Source organism: Rhinopithecus roxellana, chromosome 18, assembly GCF_007565055.1.
Source record: "Rhinopithecus roxellana isolate Shanxi Qingling chromosome 18, ASM756505v1, whole genome shotgun sequence".
Taxonomy (NCBI): Eukaryota; Metazoa; Chordata; class Mammalia; order Primates; family Cercopithecidae; genus Rhinopithecus; species Rhinopithecus roxellana.
This window is the reverse complement of record NC_044566.1, coordinates 13,966,307-13,982,939: the sequence shown is the minus strand read 5'-3', so window position 1 is coordinate 13,982,939 and position 16,633 is coordinate 13,966,307. Positions and strand designations below refer to the sequence as shown.

At 46.7% G+C, this 16,633-nt stretch overlaps 1 protein-coding gene across 4 annotated transcripts in view; it reads left to right on the top strand.

The window, feature by feature from the left end:
• Nucleotides 1–15,802, top strand: part of NOD1 (nucleotide binding oligomerization domain containing 1) — a 49,224-nt gene extending 33,422 nt beyond the window's left edge. For all 4 annotated transcript variants that reach the window (XM_030922226.1, XM_010371164.2, XM_030922224.1 and 1 more), the window contains 5 exons: nt 1,884–1,967; nt 3,482–3,565; nt 6,391–6,474; nt 10,129–10,212; nt 14,613–15,802. In XM_030922226.1, coding sequence (XP_030778086.1) covers nt 1,884–1,967; nt 3,482–3,565; nt 6,391–6,474; nt 10,129–10,212; nt 14,613–14,685 — 409 coding nt within the window. In that variant the 3' untranslated portion in view covers nt 14,686–15,802. The remainder of the gene's footprint in view (nt 1–1,883; nt 1,968–3,481; nt 3,566–6,390; nt 6,475–10,128; nt 10,213–14,612) is intronic.
• Nucleotides 15,803–16,633: the final 831 nt, after the last annotated feature.

Below are 16,633 nucleotides of genomic sequence, written 5' to 3'. Positions count from 1 at the left end.
ACAGGCACCTGCCACCGATCCCAGCTAATTTTTATATTTTTAGTAGAGACAGGGTTTCACCACATTGGCCAGGCTGGTCTCAAACTCCTGACCTCAAATGATCCACCCACCTTGGTCTCCTGAAGTGTCAGGATTATAGGCGTGAGCCACCATGCCTGACCAGGATTTCCTTCTTTTTTAAGGCTGAGTAATACTCCATTGTGTGGCTATGCCACATTTTGTTTACTCATTCATCCAAGAACAGACACTGGCTTGCTTCTATGCTTTGGCTATTGTGACTAATGCTGCTGTGCACATGGGCATACAAATATCTCTTCAAGGGACTGCTTTCAATTCTTTTGGGTATATATCCAGCAGTGGGATTGCTGGATCCCATGGTAATTTTTAATTTTTTGAAGAATCATCATACTGTTTTCCACAGCAGCAGCACCATTTTACGTTCCCACCAACAGTGCATTCCAGTTTCTCCACATCCTTGCCAACACTTGCTATTTTCTCTTTTTGACAATACCCATCCTAATGAGTGTGAGGTAGTGTCTCATTGTGGTTTTGATTCTTGAGGCTTTTTAAAACTTTTTGTATCATTATAATTTTTATTGGATTATAAAAGGAACACAGGTAATTTTATTTGGAAACTATGAAAAATAATACAAATGATCTTCTCGGAAAATAATTCTTGTTAACATTTAAGCTCAGTTAAGCTCTCTCACTTTCTCTTTCTTCCTCTCTCTCTTTGTACCACTTTAAAAAAATATAGTAGGGGTCAGACTGTATGTACAGAGTTTTATCCTTCCTTTTTCACTTCATCTCATGCCTTGAGTAGCTTTCTACTTTATTAAAAATGTGATACCATTCAATCATATAGTAAATACATATATTTAAGCAAAACACTGAAAACGCTTATTCTGGGTTCCAGCAAGCCATTCCTGGAATGGTGTAAGCAGGTAGTTTGCTTGGTGCGAACGTGTTGTTGAGGCAGCCGCCATTGTGTTGTGAGTGGGCCACACGAACTTGCTTCGTTGTGTGTCGACAGTGCATGCTGATCCTATTGGGAACAACCAACACTTTGTGCAAACCACACACTGTTCTAAGTGCTTTGCATCTGTTAACTCAATGAATCCTCACAACAACTCCATGAGGGAATGCTCTAATTATCTCCATTTTATAGACGAGACACTGAGGTCCAAGAGACTACATAATTTCCCGAAGTTCGCACAGGTAGCAGATGGCAGAGCCATCTTACCATGCAGACTGTTTTAGCCAGGGCCTCTCCGGATGTGCTCTAGGGGAGAGAATACAGCTTTATTTCCACAACTCTCCACCAAGATGGCCACAGCTGCAGAGCTTAGTTGGGTAACGTCCTCTTTATGTGACAGGAACATTACTGATAGGGTTTCTGAAGGTACTTCCTGCTCTTTGTCTCCTGGAAGACCATGTCTTCAGGAATGTCTCTGACCCTGCCCAGAGTTGAGCAGTTGCTGGGAACCCAGCACCTGCACACAGCCTTCCCTCCAGGACTCTGCGGACCTCTGTGCTCCACAGGAGACATACAGTTGCTTTGTCTCATGAGTTCAGGCTCCCAGGCTGACCGCTCTCTGAAGCTCGTGGTGAGGCTCGGTCTCCAACTGTGCCACTTGCCGATGGCCTCTGTTCACAAGGCTTCCCCTGCTCTTCAGTCTTGCATCAGTCCTTGAATTTGAAATCCAGAGCAGCCCACTCAGAGGCCAGCGTGAGGAATTAGTGTCCAGGCCACAGATCCAGGGACTGGGCACAAACATCTGTCTGTTGAGGAGGAACTGAGCTGTGGCCATTGGCATAAAAGGAGGGGTGAGTGTGGCTGTTTTTGGGGGAGCTAACATTCACTATCTTGTCTTCTCCCTCAGGATGTGGGGCAATCAAGTTGGGGATGAAGGAGCAAAAGCCTTCGCAGAGGCTCTGCGGAACCACCCCAGCTTGACCACCCTGAGGTAACTGCGGCCCTACTGTCTCCAGGGGCCAACCTGGTCCCTCCTAGCTGCTCTAGGTTTGCTGGGGAAGGGTGATTGGCGCTCCTAATAGAAGAGGGATTGCATGTGTGATTTTCCTTACTCTTGTCAAACCTTTTTTTGATGCATAAGAGGCCATCTAGTAAAGCACATTCTTTTTTTTTTTTTTGTAACTTTAAGTTCCGGGATACATGTAGAGGATGTGCAGGTTTGTTACATAGGCAAACGTGTGCCATGGTGATTTGCTGCACCCATCAACCTGTCATCTAGGTTTTAAGCTCTGCGTGCATTAGGTATTTGTCCTAATGCTCTCCCTCCCCTAGCCCCCCACCCCCCGACAGGCCCGGGTGTGTGATGTTCCCCTCCCTGTGTCCATGTGTTCTCATTGTTCAACTCCCACTTATGAGAACATGCGTGTTTGGTTTTTTGTTCCTGTGTTAGTTTGCTGAGGATGATGGCTTCCAGCTTCATCCATGTCCCAGCAAAGGACATGATCTCATTCTTTTTTTTTTTTTTTTTTTTTTTTTTTATGACTGCAATGGAATACTTCCATGATGTGTATATGCCACATTTTCTTTATCCAGTCTATCACTGAAGGGCATTTGGGTTGATTCCAAGTCTTTCCTATGTAAATAGTGCTGCAATAAACATACGTGTGCATGTGTCTTTAGAGAAGAATGATGTATAATCCTTTGGGTATATACCCAGTAATGGGATTGCTGGGTCAAATGGTATTTCTGGTTCTAGATCCTTTAGGAATCACCTTAAGTATTTATTCAGCTCAGTGAATTCTGCATGTGTCCCACACCAGCCAACCACCACCCCCATCAAGACAGAGGACATTTCCAGTCCCTCAGCCATCCCTGCATGCCCCTTGCTGGTAGAGGGAGGGTTTCCTAAGTGCAGGTAAAACTTAACAAGATGCTGGCCAGCAGATTCCTGCCCCTTCCTTGTCCTCAGGATGATGCTAGAAAAGAGGGACTCTTCCTCTCTATAAACAGGGATGCTTCTACCCAGCCCCCACTTAGGCTGCTGGCCAAATCTTGAGGCCTTGGTATGTCCAAGGCTCTGCTGCTGTCCTTCCTACCACTGAAAAAGAGTCCAAGAAGGTGGGGTCAGTAGCAGAAGAGACTTCACCAGGTCTCGCAGATGGGGTCCCTTGATGGGACCAGCCTTTAGAAGCACAGCTTGCCAGGCCTCTCCAGCCTCCTGCCCATGTGCAGAAACCTGAGGCACCGACCCCAGCCCACCGTTGTGTGAGCAGGCTGTGCTGATGGCCCGGTTTTCATCCGGCCTCCCCTTGTGCTCTCTGTGTGGGCTCTGGGGCAGCAACGCCTGGGCACTGCCGCTTCAGCTGAGTCCTTCTGCATCCTGCCCCGAGGGAGTCTGGGCTGGGGCCACGGCCAGGCAGAGGCTTCCCAGCTGTTCTGATGTTGAAGCTAAGACTGAATGTAGATGTGTCTCTAATAATTCACCCCAAGCATGTTCCTTCCTAGTCTTGCGTCCAACGGCGTCTCCACAGAAGGAGGAAAGAGCCTTGCGAGGGCCCTGCAGCAGAACACGTCTCTAGAAATACTGTGGTAATAGCTCAAGTCCTTTCATTTGTTTGTTTGTTTTTCTGAGATAGGGTCTCACTTTGTCGTCCAGGCTTGAGTGCAGTGGCGCAATCTCGGCTCACTGCAGCCTCGACCTCCCAGGCTCATTCAAACCTCCCGCTTTGGCCTCCTGAGTCGCTGAGACTATAGGCACGCACCACCACGCCCAGTTAATTTTAAAATTTTTTGTAGAGATGGGATTTTCCTGTAACCCAGACTGGTCTTGAACTCCTGGGCTCAAGCAGTTCTCCTGCCCTGGCCTCTCAAAGTCCTGGAATTGCAGGCGTGAGCCACTGCACCTGGCACAGAGTCATTTTGGAGGGTTTGGGTCTTAGAAATTATCCCAGGGGCTGCAGATGGCCTGGAATCTTAACAGAAAAAATGTCTCCCAATTGGAAAGGCTCTAGGCCTTTCAGTTAAGTTGATAACTTAATTTCCTCCTAGAGAAGAAAATAGCCACTTCCACAAGCATAGACAGGTACAGGAGGGGGAAGTGGGCTCCAGGAGCCTGGGTCTGAGGCCTTGGCCTTCTAGGCCCCAGGAGAACCAGAAGGCTGGCCATGCAAGCTATCCAGGTATCCTCAGATACCTTCAGATGTGCTTGGCAGAGGCCAGCTTCCATGCACTTGGCTCAAAATTTTCTCCCTTCTTCCTCTTCACTTGCCTCCCCGCAGGCAGCCTCCTCCTTCCCCAGGTCTTCACATTGAGGTTTGGCCTTTGTGCTCCATCCAGCTCACCTGAAGCCCACAGTCCTCGCTCCCTCTCTGCACTCCAGGGCACTTACTAAGTGGATGTGGCCTCCTGAGGGTGTTTTTTGTTGGTGTTCCCTTTTTTATGGTCACTTAATGTTTTATTTTGCTTTATTTGAATTTTATTTACATCCCTGTATCATAAATTCCATGCAGGTGGCTGGGTGCAGTGACTCATGCCTGTAATCCCAGCACTTTGGGAGGCTGAGGTGGGAGGACTGCTTGAGGCCAAGAGTTCGAGACCAGCCTGGGCAATATAGCAAGACCCTCTATCTACAAAAAAAAAAAAAAAAAGGAAAGCAAAAAATTCCTTACAGGTTAGGTGAGGGAGCTGTATTACACCCCTCCCTATCATCTACTCAGAGCCCAGTGCTCATCTGATCTTGCTAAATTACTGAGAATAATGACAATGTCATCTTTAGGAGAGAGTTTTGACACTAGGCCTGCTGGCCAGTAAGTGCATTTTAAATTCTTTCCCCTCAAAAAATCATTTAACATTTTGAAAAGTAATATATGGTTTTTGGAAAAAATGTAAGACACTAAAGGAGGACGTGAAAGTACCTCCTAAAGTTCCTCCTAAAAGGAGGAAGTGAAAGTACCTCCCGTAGTGTTTTCCAAAATAACCTTTCCTTTCTAGCCTTTTGTTCTATGTATGTTCAAAGATATGCAAAATAGAATAGCATTCAACCAGTGACTCTAAAAATATCATAGTCATGGATTACACATATTTTACATGTCTCCTTTAGGGTTTCTCAATCTTGATGCTGTTGACATTTTGGTCCAAGTGATTCTTTGTTACAGTAGGGCTGTCCTGTGTAGGAGGTTTAGCAGCGTCTCTGCCCTGTACCTCCCAGTGGTGAGGATCAAAAATGCCTCTAGACATGGCCAGGTGCCCCATGGAGAGCGAAATCACATGGATAGCAGTAATGTCAACACCTAGAAGCCCTCAAGTGCTGACTACATGCCATGTGTTATTCTACACTTTTTCCCTGTGTTAACTCAGCCTCACAATCACTCTATACGATCTATACTATTAACATTCACCAGGGAGAAAACTCAGACCCAAAGAACTTAAGCCCCTTGCCCAAGGTCACCCTGCTCGTGGGTGATACAAACCTGCCCAGGCTGAGTCCGGAGCAGGTGTCAATGCTGTGTTCTTCTCCCTCTTCATTCTACCTCATTCTCCCTACTAGCTGCACATCATCCATTGAATAGATGTCACAATGTATTTCATCAGTTGTTTCTGATTTAAATTTGTTCAGATTTTACATTAGGATAATACTACAATGCATGCTGCAATGTGTAAAGCTTTGTGTGTATATCCTTGCACACTGTAGGGTAAATTTCTGGAAGTCTAATTGTCTTAAAATGAAACACATTTAAAATTTGGACAGGCACATCCAAACTGCCCTTCAAGGAATGATTTTTTAAAATGTTCTTTCTGTTCTATTCTTCCTAATGATTCTTTCGTCCACTGGCACAAGTGGGTCCTACCCTATTTACACTGAGGAACTTTGGTGCTTTATCCAGACCACTTCTGGTTCTAAGGGCCATTGAGAGGCTTCCTGAACTGTTAGTCACTTAACTTGGGTCCCTCACAAGTTAACTAAGAGCAAAGCACTGAACACATTTTAATGTGCAGGCTGTTTCAGGTCTTCAAACTGACTTGGAATAACACACTGTCAGTGGTGTTCAAGGGACCTTGGGACTAGAAGAGACCTGAGAAGCAGGCAGTGGGCCCCCATCTTTATTTTCTGTGGGCCCCCATCTTCCATGAAATCTGAGGGCTCAGCAAAAGTGGGGAGGGAAGGTGGGCTCCTCTACAGGTAGCCGGGCTAAGAAATAGGAGCCTGGGTACAGGATTTGCATTAGAAATGAGTCCCATTGACCTTCCGTGCAGCTGACAGGCTGGGCTTGGAGCCTGGCTGTTTTCTGGGTTCTCAGGGTGATCGTCTGTGTAGCTGGAGAGCCTTGGGCTGGGTTCCTGCTCCTGTGAACTCTAGAACAATGTCTGCCAAGTAGGCTCTCTTGAGTAAATACTTCCTTTTTTTTTTTCCCTAGGCTGACCCAAAATGAACTCGACGATGAAGTGGCAGAGAGTTTGGCAGAAATGTTGAAAGTCAACCAGACGTTAAAGCATTTATGGTAACTCAGAGAGCCTTAGAATTTCAGACCGTGTTGCTTTTCAAAAGTATTTTTTGAGATAAAATTTACATACTGTAAAATTCACTCTCTTAAAGTATATAATTCAGAGGTTTTTAGTGCAACCATCACCACCTAATTCTAGAACATTTTTACTTCCCCTCCCCACTCCAAAAAGCCCCTGTATCCATTAAGCAGTCACTCCCTATCTTTCTCCTTCCCAGACCCTGGCAACCACTAATCCGCTTTCTGTCTCTATGGATTTGCCTACTCTGGGCATTTCACATAAATGGAATCAAGCAATATGTGACCTTTTGTCTCTGTGTTCTAGCATGTTTCATTCCTTTTTATGGCTAAATGATAATTCACTCTAAGGAAATTTTGCAGTTTATTAATCAGTTGATGGGACATTTGGGTTGTTTCTACTTTTTGACTATTATGAATAATGCTACTGTGAACACTCCTGTTCACGCTTTTGGGTGAACATATGTTTTCATCTCTTTTGGGAATATACCTGGAAACAGAATTTCTGGGTCATATGGCAATTCTGTAACTTTTTGAGGAACCACCAAACTGTTTTCTAAAGCGGATATACTATTTTACATTCTCACCAGCAACGTATGTGGGTTCCAATTTCTCCACATCCTCACCAACACTTGTTATTGTCCATCTTTTAAAATCTAATTATACTAGTGGGTGTGAAGTAATACTGTGGTTTTGATTTGCATTTCCCTGATGACAACAATGTTGAATGTCTTTTTATGTGCCTACTGGGCATCTGTATTGCTTCTTTGGAGAAATGTCTGCATATCCTTTGCCTATTTTAAAATTGGGTTTGTCTTTTTATTGCTGAGTTATAGGGTTTCTCTATATATTCTGGGTGCTAGACCTTTACTAGATACAGGTTTTGCAAGTATTTTCTTTCTTTCTGTGGAGTTTTTCCTCTTTCTTGATAGTGACCTTTGAAGAACAAAAATTTTTCACTTTTTTTTTTTTTTTTTTTTTTTTTTGAGATGGAGTCTTGCTCTTGTCACCCAGGCTGGAATGCAGTGGCACGATCTCAGCTCTCTGCAACCTCCACCTCCTGGGTTCAAGCGATTCTTCTGCCTCAGCCTCCTGAGTAGTTGGGATTAGAGGCACGAGCCACCACGCCTGTCTTATTTTGTATTTTTAGTAGCGATGGGGTTTCACCATTTAGGCCCAGGCTGGTCTCGAACTCCTGACCTCAGGTGATCCGCCTGCCTCAGCCTCCCAAAGTGCTGGGATTATAGGCGAGGAGCCACTGCACCCTGCCAATAGTTTTTAATTTTGATGAAGTCCAATTTATCTATTTTTTTCTTTGGTTACTTGTGCTTTCACTGTCTTATCTAAGAAATGATCGCCTAATCCAAGATCGCAAAGATGTCCACACAAGTTTTCTGTTCAGTGTTATAATTGTTTCCCCTCACATATAGGTCTGCAATCCATTTTGAGTTGATTTTTGTGTATAGTGTAAAGTGAGGGTTAGCCTCATTCTCTTGCACATGATATCCAGCTGTCCCGGCAGCACCACGTGTTGAACAGATTATCTTTTCCTATTGAATGGCCCTGACACCCTTGTCAAAAATCAATTGACCATAGATGTATGGGTTTATTTCTGAATTCTCTGTTCTGGTCCATTGATTTATATGTCTCTCCTATGCCAGGACCATTGCTGTAGCTTTGTAGTACATTTTGAAATAGGAGGTATGAGTTCTATTTGTTCTTCTTTCTCAAGAATGTTTAGACCATTCCAGGTTCTTTGCATTTCTTATGAATTCAGACTCACCTTGTCAATTTCTGCAAAAAGACTAGACTCTGCTACATACTGGTTTTTCTTTGCTTTTTAGCTTGCAAAATTATTTGATCCCATTCCCTAAGTGCAGGCCAGCCTCTCTAGGGAGAGCAGAGCTAGGACAGGGCCAGAAAGATGGTCTCGGCTGCTTTGTGCATTCCCAAACTGCACTGGCCCTAGTGAAGGCAGCCCGAGTGGGTGGATGTGCCTGGACACTGCAGGCTTTTTAGGGGCATTAGGTGCTCTCCTTCCTGGCCTCCTACCAAGTCTTGGTTGGAGGCTGCTTTTCCTGTCTTCAACAAAGCCTAAGTGGTGACTGGAAAACAGCAGAGTGTTACTGAATATAGAACTCGGTGCCCACTTCCTGGTTCTATTTTTGTCCCTTTTGAAAGGGAAGGTCATCACCTCTGCCACTGAACCAAGGGGCCCTAGCCCTTGTGGATATGGCTGGGAGTACCAGGTCCTGGCTACAGCCCAGCCACCAGTGGTCCCGTGTGCTTGGGCAGTAAGAGTGACAAGAGCTCCCTTCCCCTGGACACTATGCCTAATACACACCCTCCTCTTGAAATCTCACACACCCAGTAGATGGGGGGCACTCTTACAGTTATTCTCATTTTACAGATGACACAACTGAGGCACAGACAGATATGTTTATTTCTTCAAGGTTCTGTAGCTGAAAAGTGAGGAGGGAGGGTTTAAGAGTAGCTGCAACTGCTCTGCGATACTGCCTCTCTCGAGGGAGTCCTCTTCACTCACGATAGCATAGGGCTCTCGTCTTCCTGGTAAGAGCTTCCTTCTTGGGTTAGTGCCAGGATTTCTAGGGGTCAGGTTTAGCAGGAGCCTATTCTACAAACAGCCAGGAGCAAGGAATGACTCTGTGATGAAGTGGAGACACCACAGCCTCTTGATGCATTTATTTCCTGGTTGGGTTGGAAGCATAGCTGCCCAGGGGAGCATTTCAGGAGAGGCCCGGCTTCCTAGCGATTGCTGAAACCTTTGTTTCATTTGAATCACTGCTACCCAGAACAATGGGGTGCATTCTCAGAGGCCCCATTATTAAAGCTTTTCCATTGAGCCCCATGAGAACTGTTCATGAGAACTATTTCATGGCAGCATAACTGTTTCTCCCTGCTCCCTCTTGCATGTTGGTAGCCTCTTAACTTTAAAACCTGCCTTGCCTTTCCCTTGCTACCTGGAAGGAGACGTCAGACTTCCTGTTCCCATGATGTGTTTCTTAGAATTTGTTGTTCAGATTAGTGGTCTCCAAAATATATATACATATTGAAACGGAGTCTCACTCTGTCACCTGGAGTGCATTGGCGCGATCTTGGCTCACTGCAACCTCCACCTCCCGGTTCAAGCAATTCTCCTGCCTCAGCCTCCCTCCTGAGTAGCTGGGACTACAGGCATGTGCCACCACGCCCAGCTAATTTTTTTGTATTTTTAATAGAGACAGGTGGGCCAGGATGGTATCGATCTCCTGATCTCGTCATCCACCCACGTTGGCCACCCAAAGTGCTGGGATTACAGGCGTGAGCCACCGCACCCGGCCCCATATATTTTGATTATGCACCTCTGCAATGAAAAATGCAAACACACACATCTGTTCATGTATTACATTATGTTCACTATAAAAACAAACAGAAAATTTAAAAAATGTCAAGCTATCCTTTACTCTAGTGGATCTGATCTAGACACTTTTAGCCAGATACAAAGTCACATGGACTCGGTTCTTCCCCTGACCAACTTGTCTCTTATCCCAACACACCCTTACAACTCCCTCACAAAGGGGTCAAATTTGATCCAGTATTATGGATTTTATACAAGCTATGTTCTTCTTTCAGGCTTATCCAGAATCAGATCACAGCTAAGGGGACTGCCCAGCTGGCAGATGCGTTACAGAACAACACTGGCATAACAGAGATTTGGTAAGATCCCAGCGTTTGTCACAGTAATAACACCAGTGACTGTTTACTCACCACCACTGACTATGTGCAAGGCACGATGCAGGGTGGTTTCTGTTTATTCCTCCAGCAACCCTGCACAGTAGTGGTATTACCTCTGTTTTACAGATGTAGACAGAGGCCCAGACTAGTGAAATAAAGTTACCCAAGGTCACCACAAGAGCTAGAATTCAGCCCAGGATGCCTGATTCCATGGTCTGTGCTCTCCTGCCCTGGGCCCCTGCCCCCATCTACCTTCACTGGGTGGGAGGGGGGAAGTGGCCAATGAAATGATTTCCTAGTGGAAGTAAATCCCCCTGGGACTCAGCGATTGAGAGATGGATGTGTTGGCCAGGAGTTTGGAGCTTGTTCTTCCCCTTTTCTGGGCTCCGTGAGACATTTCCAGGCTGACTTGAACTGACTCATGCTCTTTGTCTACTTCTTTTTTCTGCTTTGAGAACTTCCTTATGCTAAAAGAAGAAAAAAAGTTTGCTTTACTGTGACATTGAGTGCCATGCCACTTCTTTCTTGCCTCCCATAAGGCACAGACACTTCCCACTCAGCAGCTTCCTTAGCAACTTAATTGCCTGGGTGAGGTGGGACTGGGTGGATGCTGGGAGAGGCGCCTTGTATTAGTCTGTTCTCATGCTGCTAATAAAGACATACCCGAGACTGGGTCATTTATAAAAGTGAGAGGATTAATTGACTCACAGTTCTACATAGCTGGAGAGGCCTTACCATCCCATGGCAAAAAGCGAATGAAGAGCAGAGTCACATCTTACACGGCAGTGGGCAAGAGAGTTTGTGCAGGGGAACTCTACTTTATAAAACCATCAGATCTCATGAAACTTGTTCACTACCATGAGAACAGTATGTGGGAAACTGCCCCCATGATTCAATTATCTCCACCTGGCCTGTCCTTGACACGTGGGGATTATTATAATTCAAGGTGAGATTTGGTTGGGGACACAGCCAAACCAAGTCAATCCTGTAGTGCATGCATGGTGTGTCCAATAGAAACAACGGTCTCCATGTTTGTGCACCTGCTTCATGCCAGGCACTATGTTAGGGGCTGGAGATGCGGCAATTAATGTGACCAAAGTGCTGGCTGACCCAACCTGAGCATGGAGGGCTCAGGATACCTCAACCCAGACTCGTAAATGCTCTGGAAACTTGTTTTGAACCTCAGAGCCTGAGACACCCCTTCCCAATGTGAAGCTTCAACCCACGTGGAGACTGGCAGAAGGCAGAGCCAGTTTCTGGTAAGAACACAGGAGCTCCTGAGCCCACTGTGGCTTCTCTAAGCTCCAAGGGGCAGTCTCACCATGGACCCAAACCCTCAGCTCAGGTGCCCATTCCTCATTAACTATGTCCTCCTTTCATGACTGCGGAGAATTTCATAGCCAATTAAAAACAAAAAACAAAAAACGGCTCCTTGGCCAACATAGGCTCCTCATACAATGTTTTTTAAACTTTGCTTTAGAACTTGTTTGGAACTTGTCATAAAATCAGATCAGTTTGGTGAGTTGCAACCAACAATATTTAAAAAGAAAGCAGAACAGAACAGAATATCAGGATGCAATGTGCGTGGTGCGGAAGTATTTCATTCATCTTAGTTCATGCTTGCATGTGAGTGGGTATGTGTTTGCATAAGCGTTGGTTCACAATGTAAAATGTAATTCTTATTTGGGGTTGTAGACAAAAGTTTTTTGTTTTTTTTTTTTGTTTTTTTTTTTTTTGAAAAACATTGTTGGCTAGGCATGGTGGCTCATGCCTGTGATACCAGCGCTTTGAGAGGCCAAAATGGGCAGATCTCTTGAGCACAGGAGTTTGAGACCAGCCTGGGCAACATGCAAAACCCTGTCACTACAAAAATTAGCCCGACATGGTGCTCTGCGCCTGTAGTCCCAGCTACTGAGGAAGCTGGTGTGGGAGGATGGATGCTTGGGAGGTCAAGGCTGCAGTGAGCCAGGATCATGCCACTGCAGTCCAGCCTGGGTGTTTTTTGTCTTAAAAAAACAAACAAGAAAGAAAAAAAGAAAAACACCATCATAGAGAACAGAGCCCAGATCCAACCAGACACCATGGCCTGTGTGCCTGCGAGGCCCAGCCTGCCCAGCAGCCTGGGAAGCACTGGAGGGCACTGGAACTGTTTGCATGGGTCTTTGCCCTCAGGTCACTCCATTTTTGCTGATTCTTATGTTTTGAGGACAGCAGGCAGAGCGGGAGAGGAAGGAGACTGCCAGACTACAGAACAGTTTGCAGAGCAGTTGGCTTCCATTTTTCTCTGCAGCTGGTCAGGCGGGTCGTAAAGACCTACAGTTGCTTTAAATTCTGTCAAGTTTCAAAATCTGCATTGCGTCCCTCTTGAGGGCCACCATTCCTACACAAGGAACCATTTGAGTAGGGCCAGGAGCCTTCAGCTTCAAGGCCTACACCTGTGTCAGGGTGGAGAGGGGAACTGGCCATCAATTCAGAGAGGGCAGGACAGGTGGCCTGGATGTTGGTCTTGGGAGTGTCTTCACTTAGTTCCCTGGCTTGTTCTGGGAGCCTCCAGAGCATGCTCCTGTGTGTGTGACTTCATGGAACTGGGCTCTGAGAAGGCCGTGGCTTTGTTGGCCCTGCCAGGGACAGCCACACCAGGCCACAGGGCTGTGGTCGAGCTGGCCGGGGAGCCAGGTTCAGGGAGCAGCTCTGCTTGGAGCCAGCACTTACAGAGTGAGTCTTCTCCTTGGACTTACTATCTGTACTGACACTTATTTCTACCTCATTCCTTTCTGAAAATAACTTGGAAGTCTGAAGTCCCTTGGTGAGTTCTGCCTTTAGGAACAGAAATTAGAGGTGTACAATGAACACTATAAATTATAGAAATGTATCCCACTCCAATATAACAGCTCTCTGTGAGGCTACCTCCAGACTGTGGCTCTGGGAGGGTGGGGCCTGAGTCAAGGTCGTTGCTCCGGTCCTAGGGACTAGCACCGTGTCTTCATTTATTCCTTGAATAACGAAATGCTTGACCATCAGGGACTGTGCTAGCACCAAAAATCCAGTGGTGAACAACATGGCTTCATGGGTTCACTGTCTAGAAAGCGAGATGCACATTAAAAAAAAAGAAAATCATTTGCGTCATTATTTAATTACAACTGTGATGGGTACTATCACAAAGGGAAGGCCAAGAGGGAACCTGATTTAGATGAGGTTGCAGGGAAGGCCTCTCTGAGGAAGCAGCACTTACAGTAAGCCATGAAGGATGAATAGGAGCTAGACAGCTGAGGTGAGTAGGGAACAGCATGTGCAAAGGGTCTGGGGCAGGAGGGAGTGTGAAGAACTGCCAGAAGCTGCTGTGCCCTGGGGTTCAGACAGTGTGGAAGGGGGACTACAGGAGGCTGAGGAGATAGACAGGGACTGGACCATAAAAGATCTGTGGGTCATGATGCGTGTTTTGGTCTTTATCCTAAAAGTGATGGAAAGTTGGTGAACAGTTTGAAGCAGGAGAGGAATGTGATCAGATTGCATTGCAAAAAGACCAATTCTTGGCTCTTCTAGGAAACTGGACTGGAGAAGGCCAGAATACGTGGAAATGGCCTGTCAGTAGGACATTGTACTGATCCAGGGAAGAGATGATGGGTGCTCAGACCAAGACGGTCGGCTGAAGATATAGAGAGGTTCCAGGGAGGCATTCTAGATGCTTAGGAATTAGGACAGAACTTTGTGATACAAGGAACATGGGGATGAGAAAGAAGGTGTCCAGGTTGACCCCCAGGTTACTAACCTGCACAGCGGGATGAGAGTGGTCCATTCACTAAGCCAGGAGACCCTAGGACATGTGGCTACTTTGAGGTGTGGGGGAGAGGTCCAAGTGAGGATGCCAAGCAGGTAACTGCCTCCACTGACAGATGAACAAGACTGTGGCATTGATGAGATCAGCTGGGGAAAAGGGCTTAGCCCCAAGCCTGGAGGAAATCTCAGATGTCGAGGTCACATGGAGGAGAATATAGGAAAGGAAACGGAGGTAGAGTGCTCAGATGCGGGAGAAAAATCAGGGCATATAACCAAGCCAAGGGGAGGGAGTTCTTCAAGAAGGAGGGAGAGGAAAGGTTAGGATAGCCAAAATCCTGTGAGGGCCAAGAAAGCCAAGACCTGGAAAATGTCATTAAATTCAGGCTTATGGAGGCTACAGGTGACCTTAGTGAGACTCAGTGAACAAAGGGATGGCAGCTGGAGAGGATCCATGCTAATATGAAGGAACTATCTGAAAAGGGTATGTTCCTTAATTTCAGGGTTGTGTGATGCACGAGTGTGTGCTATGAACACACCTTGGGAAGGAGTGTGCCAGAGTCCTTAACATTTTATCTGTGTACTTTTGTCTTCCTCCTTTTCAACAGCCTAAATGGGAACCTGATAAAACCAGAGGAGGCCAAAGTCTATGAAGACGAGAAGCGGATTATCTGTTTCTGAGAGCATGCTTTCTTTCCTGTGCATGGGGTTTTTGCCCCAGAATCTCAACAGCGAATGCCACTCCGGGCAGTCTTTTGTGTCAGTGCCTTAAAGGGGCCTGCGGAGGCGGGACTATCAGGAGTCCCCCGCCTCTATGATGCAAGCCAGCTTCCTGTGCAGAAGGTCAGGTTGGCAAACTCCCTAAGTACCCGCTACAATTCTGCAGAAAAATAATGTGTCTTGTGAGCTGTTGTAGTTACAGTAAATACACTGTGAAGAGACTTTATTGCCTATTATAATTATTTTTATCTGAAGCTGGAGGAATAAAGCTGTGACCCGAACAGAGGAGGCCAGCCTCAGCTCATTCCAACGCCTGCCATAGGGACCAACGGGAGCGAGTCGGCCACTGCTGTTTTCATTGAAGAGTTGAGGATGTGGCACAAAGTTGGTGCCAAGCTTCTTGAATAAAAGGTGTTTGATGGATAAGTATTATACCTGAAATATTTTCTTCCTTCTCAGCACTTACCCATGTATTGATACTGGTCCCATTTCACAGCTGGAGACACTGGGGTATATGCAGTGTGGGATTTGACTCCTCCAAGATTTTGTGGAAAGTTAGTGTCAAGGAAAGGACGCACCACAAGCTTTTAATTTTAATCCTGGAGTCTCACTGTCTGCTGGCGAAGATCAGAGAATGCCCTCTTAGCTCTTAGCTGGTCTAAGAAGAATGACGATGCCTTCAAACTGCTGCTTCCACTCAGGGCTTCTCTGCTAGGCTACCCTCCTCTGGAAGGCTGAGTACCGTGGGCTACAGTGTCTGGCCTCGGGAAGAAATGATTCTGTCCCCGCAAAGAAACAGGGCATGGCTTGCCTTTGTGGCCCTGGCATCCAAATGGCTGCTTTTGTCTCCTTTACCTCGTGAAGAGGGGAAGTCTCTTCCTGCCTCCCGAGCAGTTGAAGGGTGACTAAACTGGTGCCAAGACTTGGGGGATCAGCTGGGAACGGGGCCAGCAGAGCATGTTGGACACCCCTCACCATGGTGGGCTTGTGATGGCTGCTCATGAGGGTGGGGTGATATTACTAGATCACTTGTCCTCTTGCCAGCCCATCTGTTAATAAAATACTGAAAACACTCTTACGGTTGAGTCTGGAGTTTTTGAAGGGACTCGGCCTGGTAAGCACTCTTTGACTCCTGAACCCCATGCTGACTCACTCCGCAGTGGGGAAGGGGCTCTGGGGCAATGTGCTGTGAGGAGAGCCTGACAAAGGCCAGAGGTGTTACCAGTTTGATCCTTCACAGGCCTCTCTGCCTACCAAGAGATAGGAAGAGGCTGCGGCAGCCTCTGAAGTCTCTCCATCTGGCCTCTGAATCTCTTCAGGTGGCTTCTCAGAGGAAATAACTTGTGAGTAGGGGGTGGCTGGTGCCAGGACAGGCCAAGTGAGCCAAAGTTCATGCCTTCATCACCATGCCATGGTAGGGCCAGCAGGCCAGGTTCGACGTCCACTACCTTCCTCGGCTGTTCACTGCTGAGTGGAGGACCCAGGTAGGCCTGTGGCAAGAAGCACCAAGCTGCCAGGGGCAGCACGTGAAGGGGAAGGCGTGCAGGGCCTCCAGTGGTCCACCTCTGAGTTCTTAGAGTCCAAGCCTGGCTTTGTAGAGCAGCCTCTTAGGAAGGGGACCGTTGCGGGGGGAAATCCTGTACAGTTAACAACTACATGGTGGCAGTTCCCTTAAAGGCTCAATTTTGGTGGTTCCTACCATGTCCCTCCCAACCCCAGACCTGAGTATTCGCATAATAATCACCCCAAGGCAGCAACTCTCTTCTTACTGCAGAATCTGGGCAGCAAATATGCCCAGAAAGAACGAGGGAATGAGTATGGCCCCACTGAAGGTCAAAGGGGGAATGCCACAGACCTCAGACTTGCCAAGTCTTACCACGAAGTTCACTTCTTAGCAGACGAAATTCAC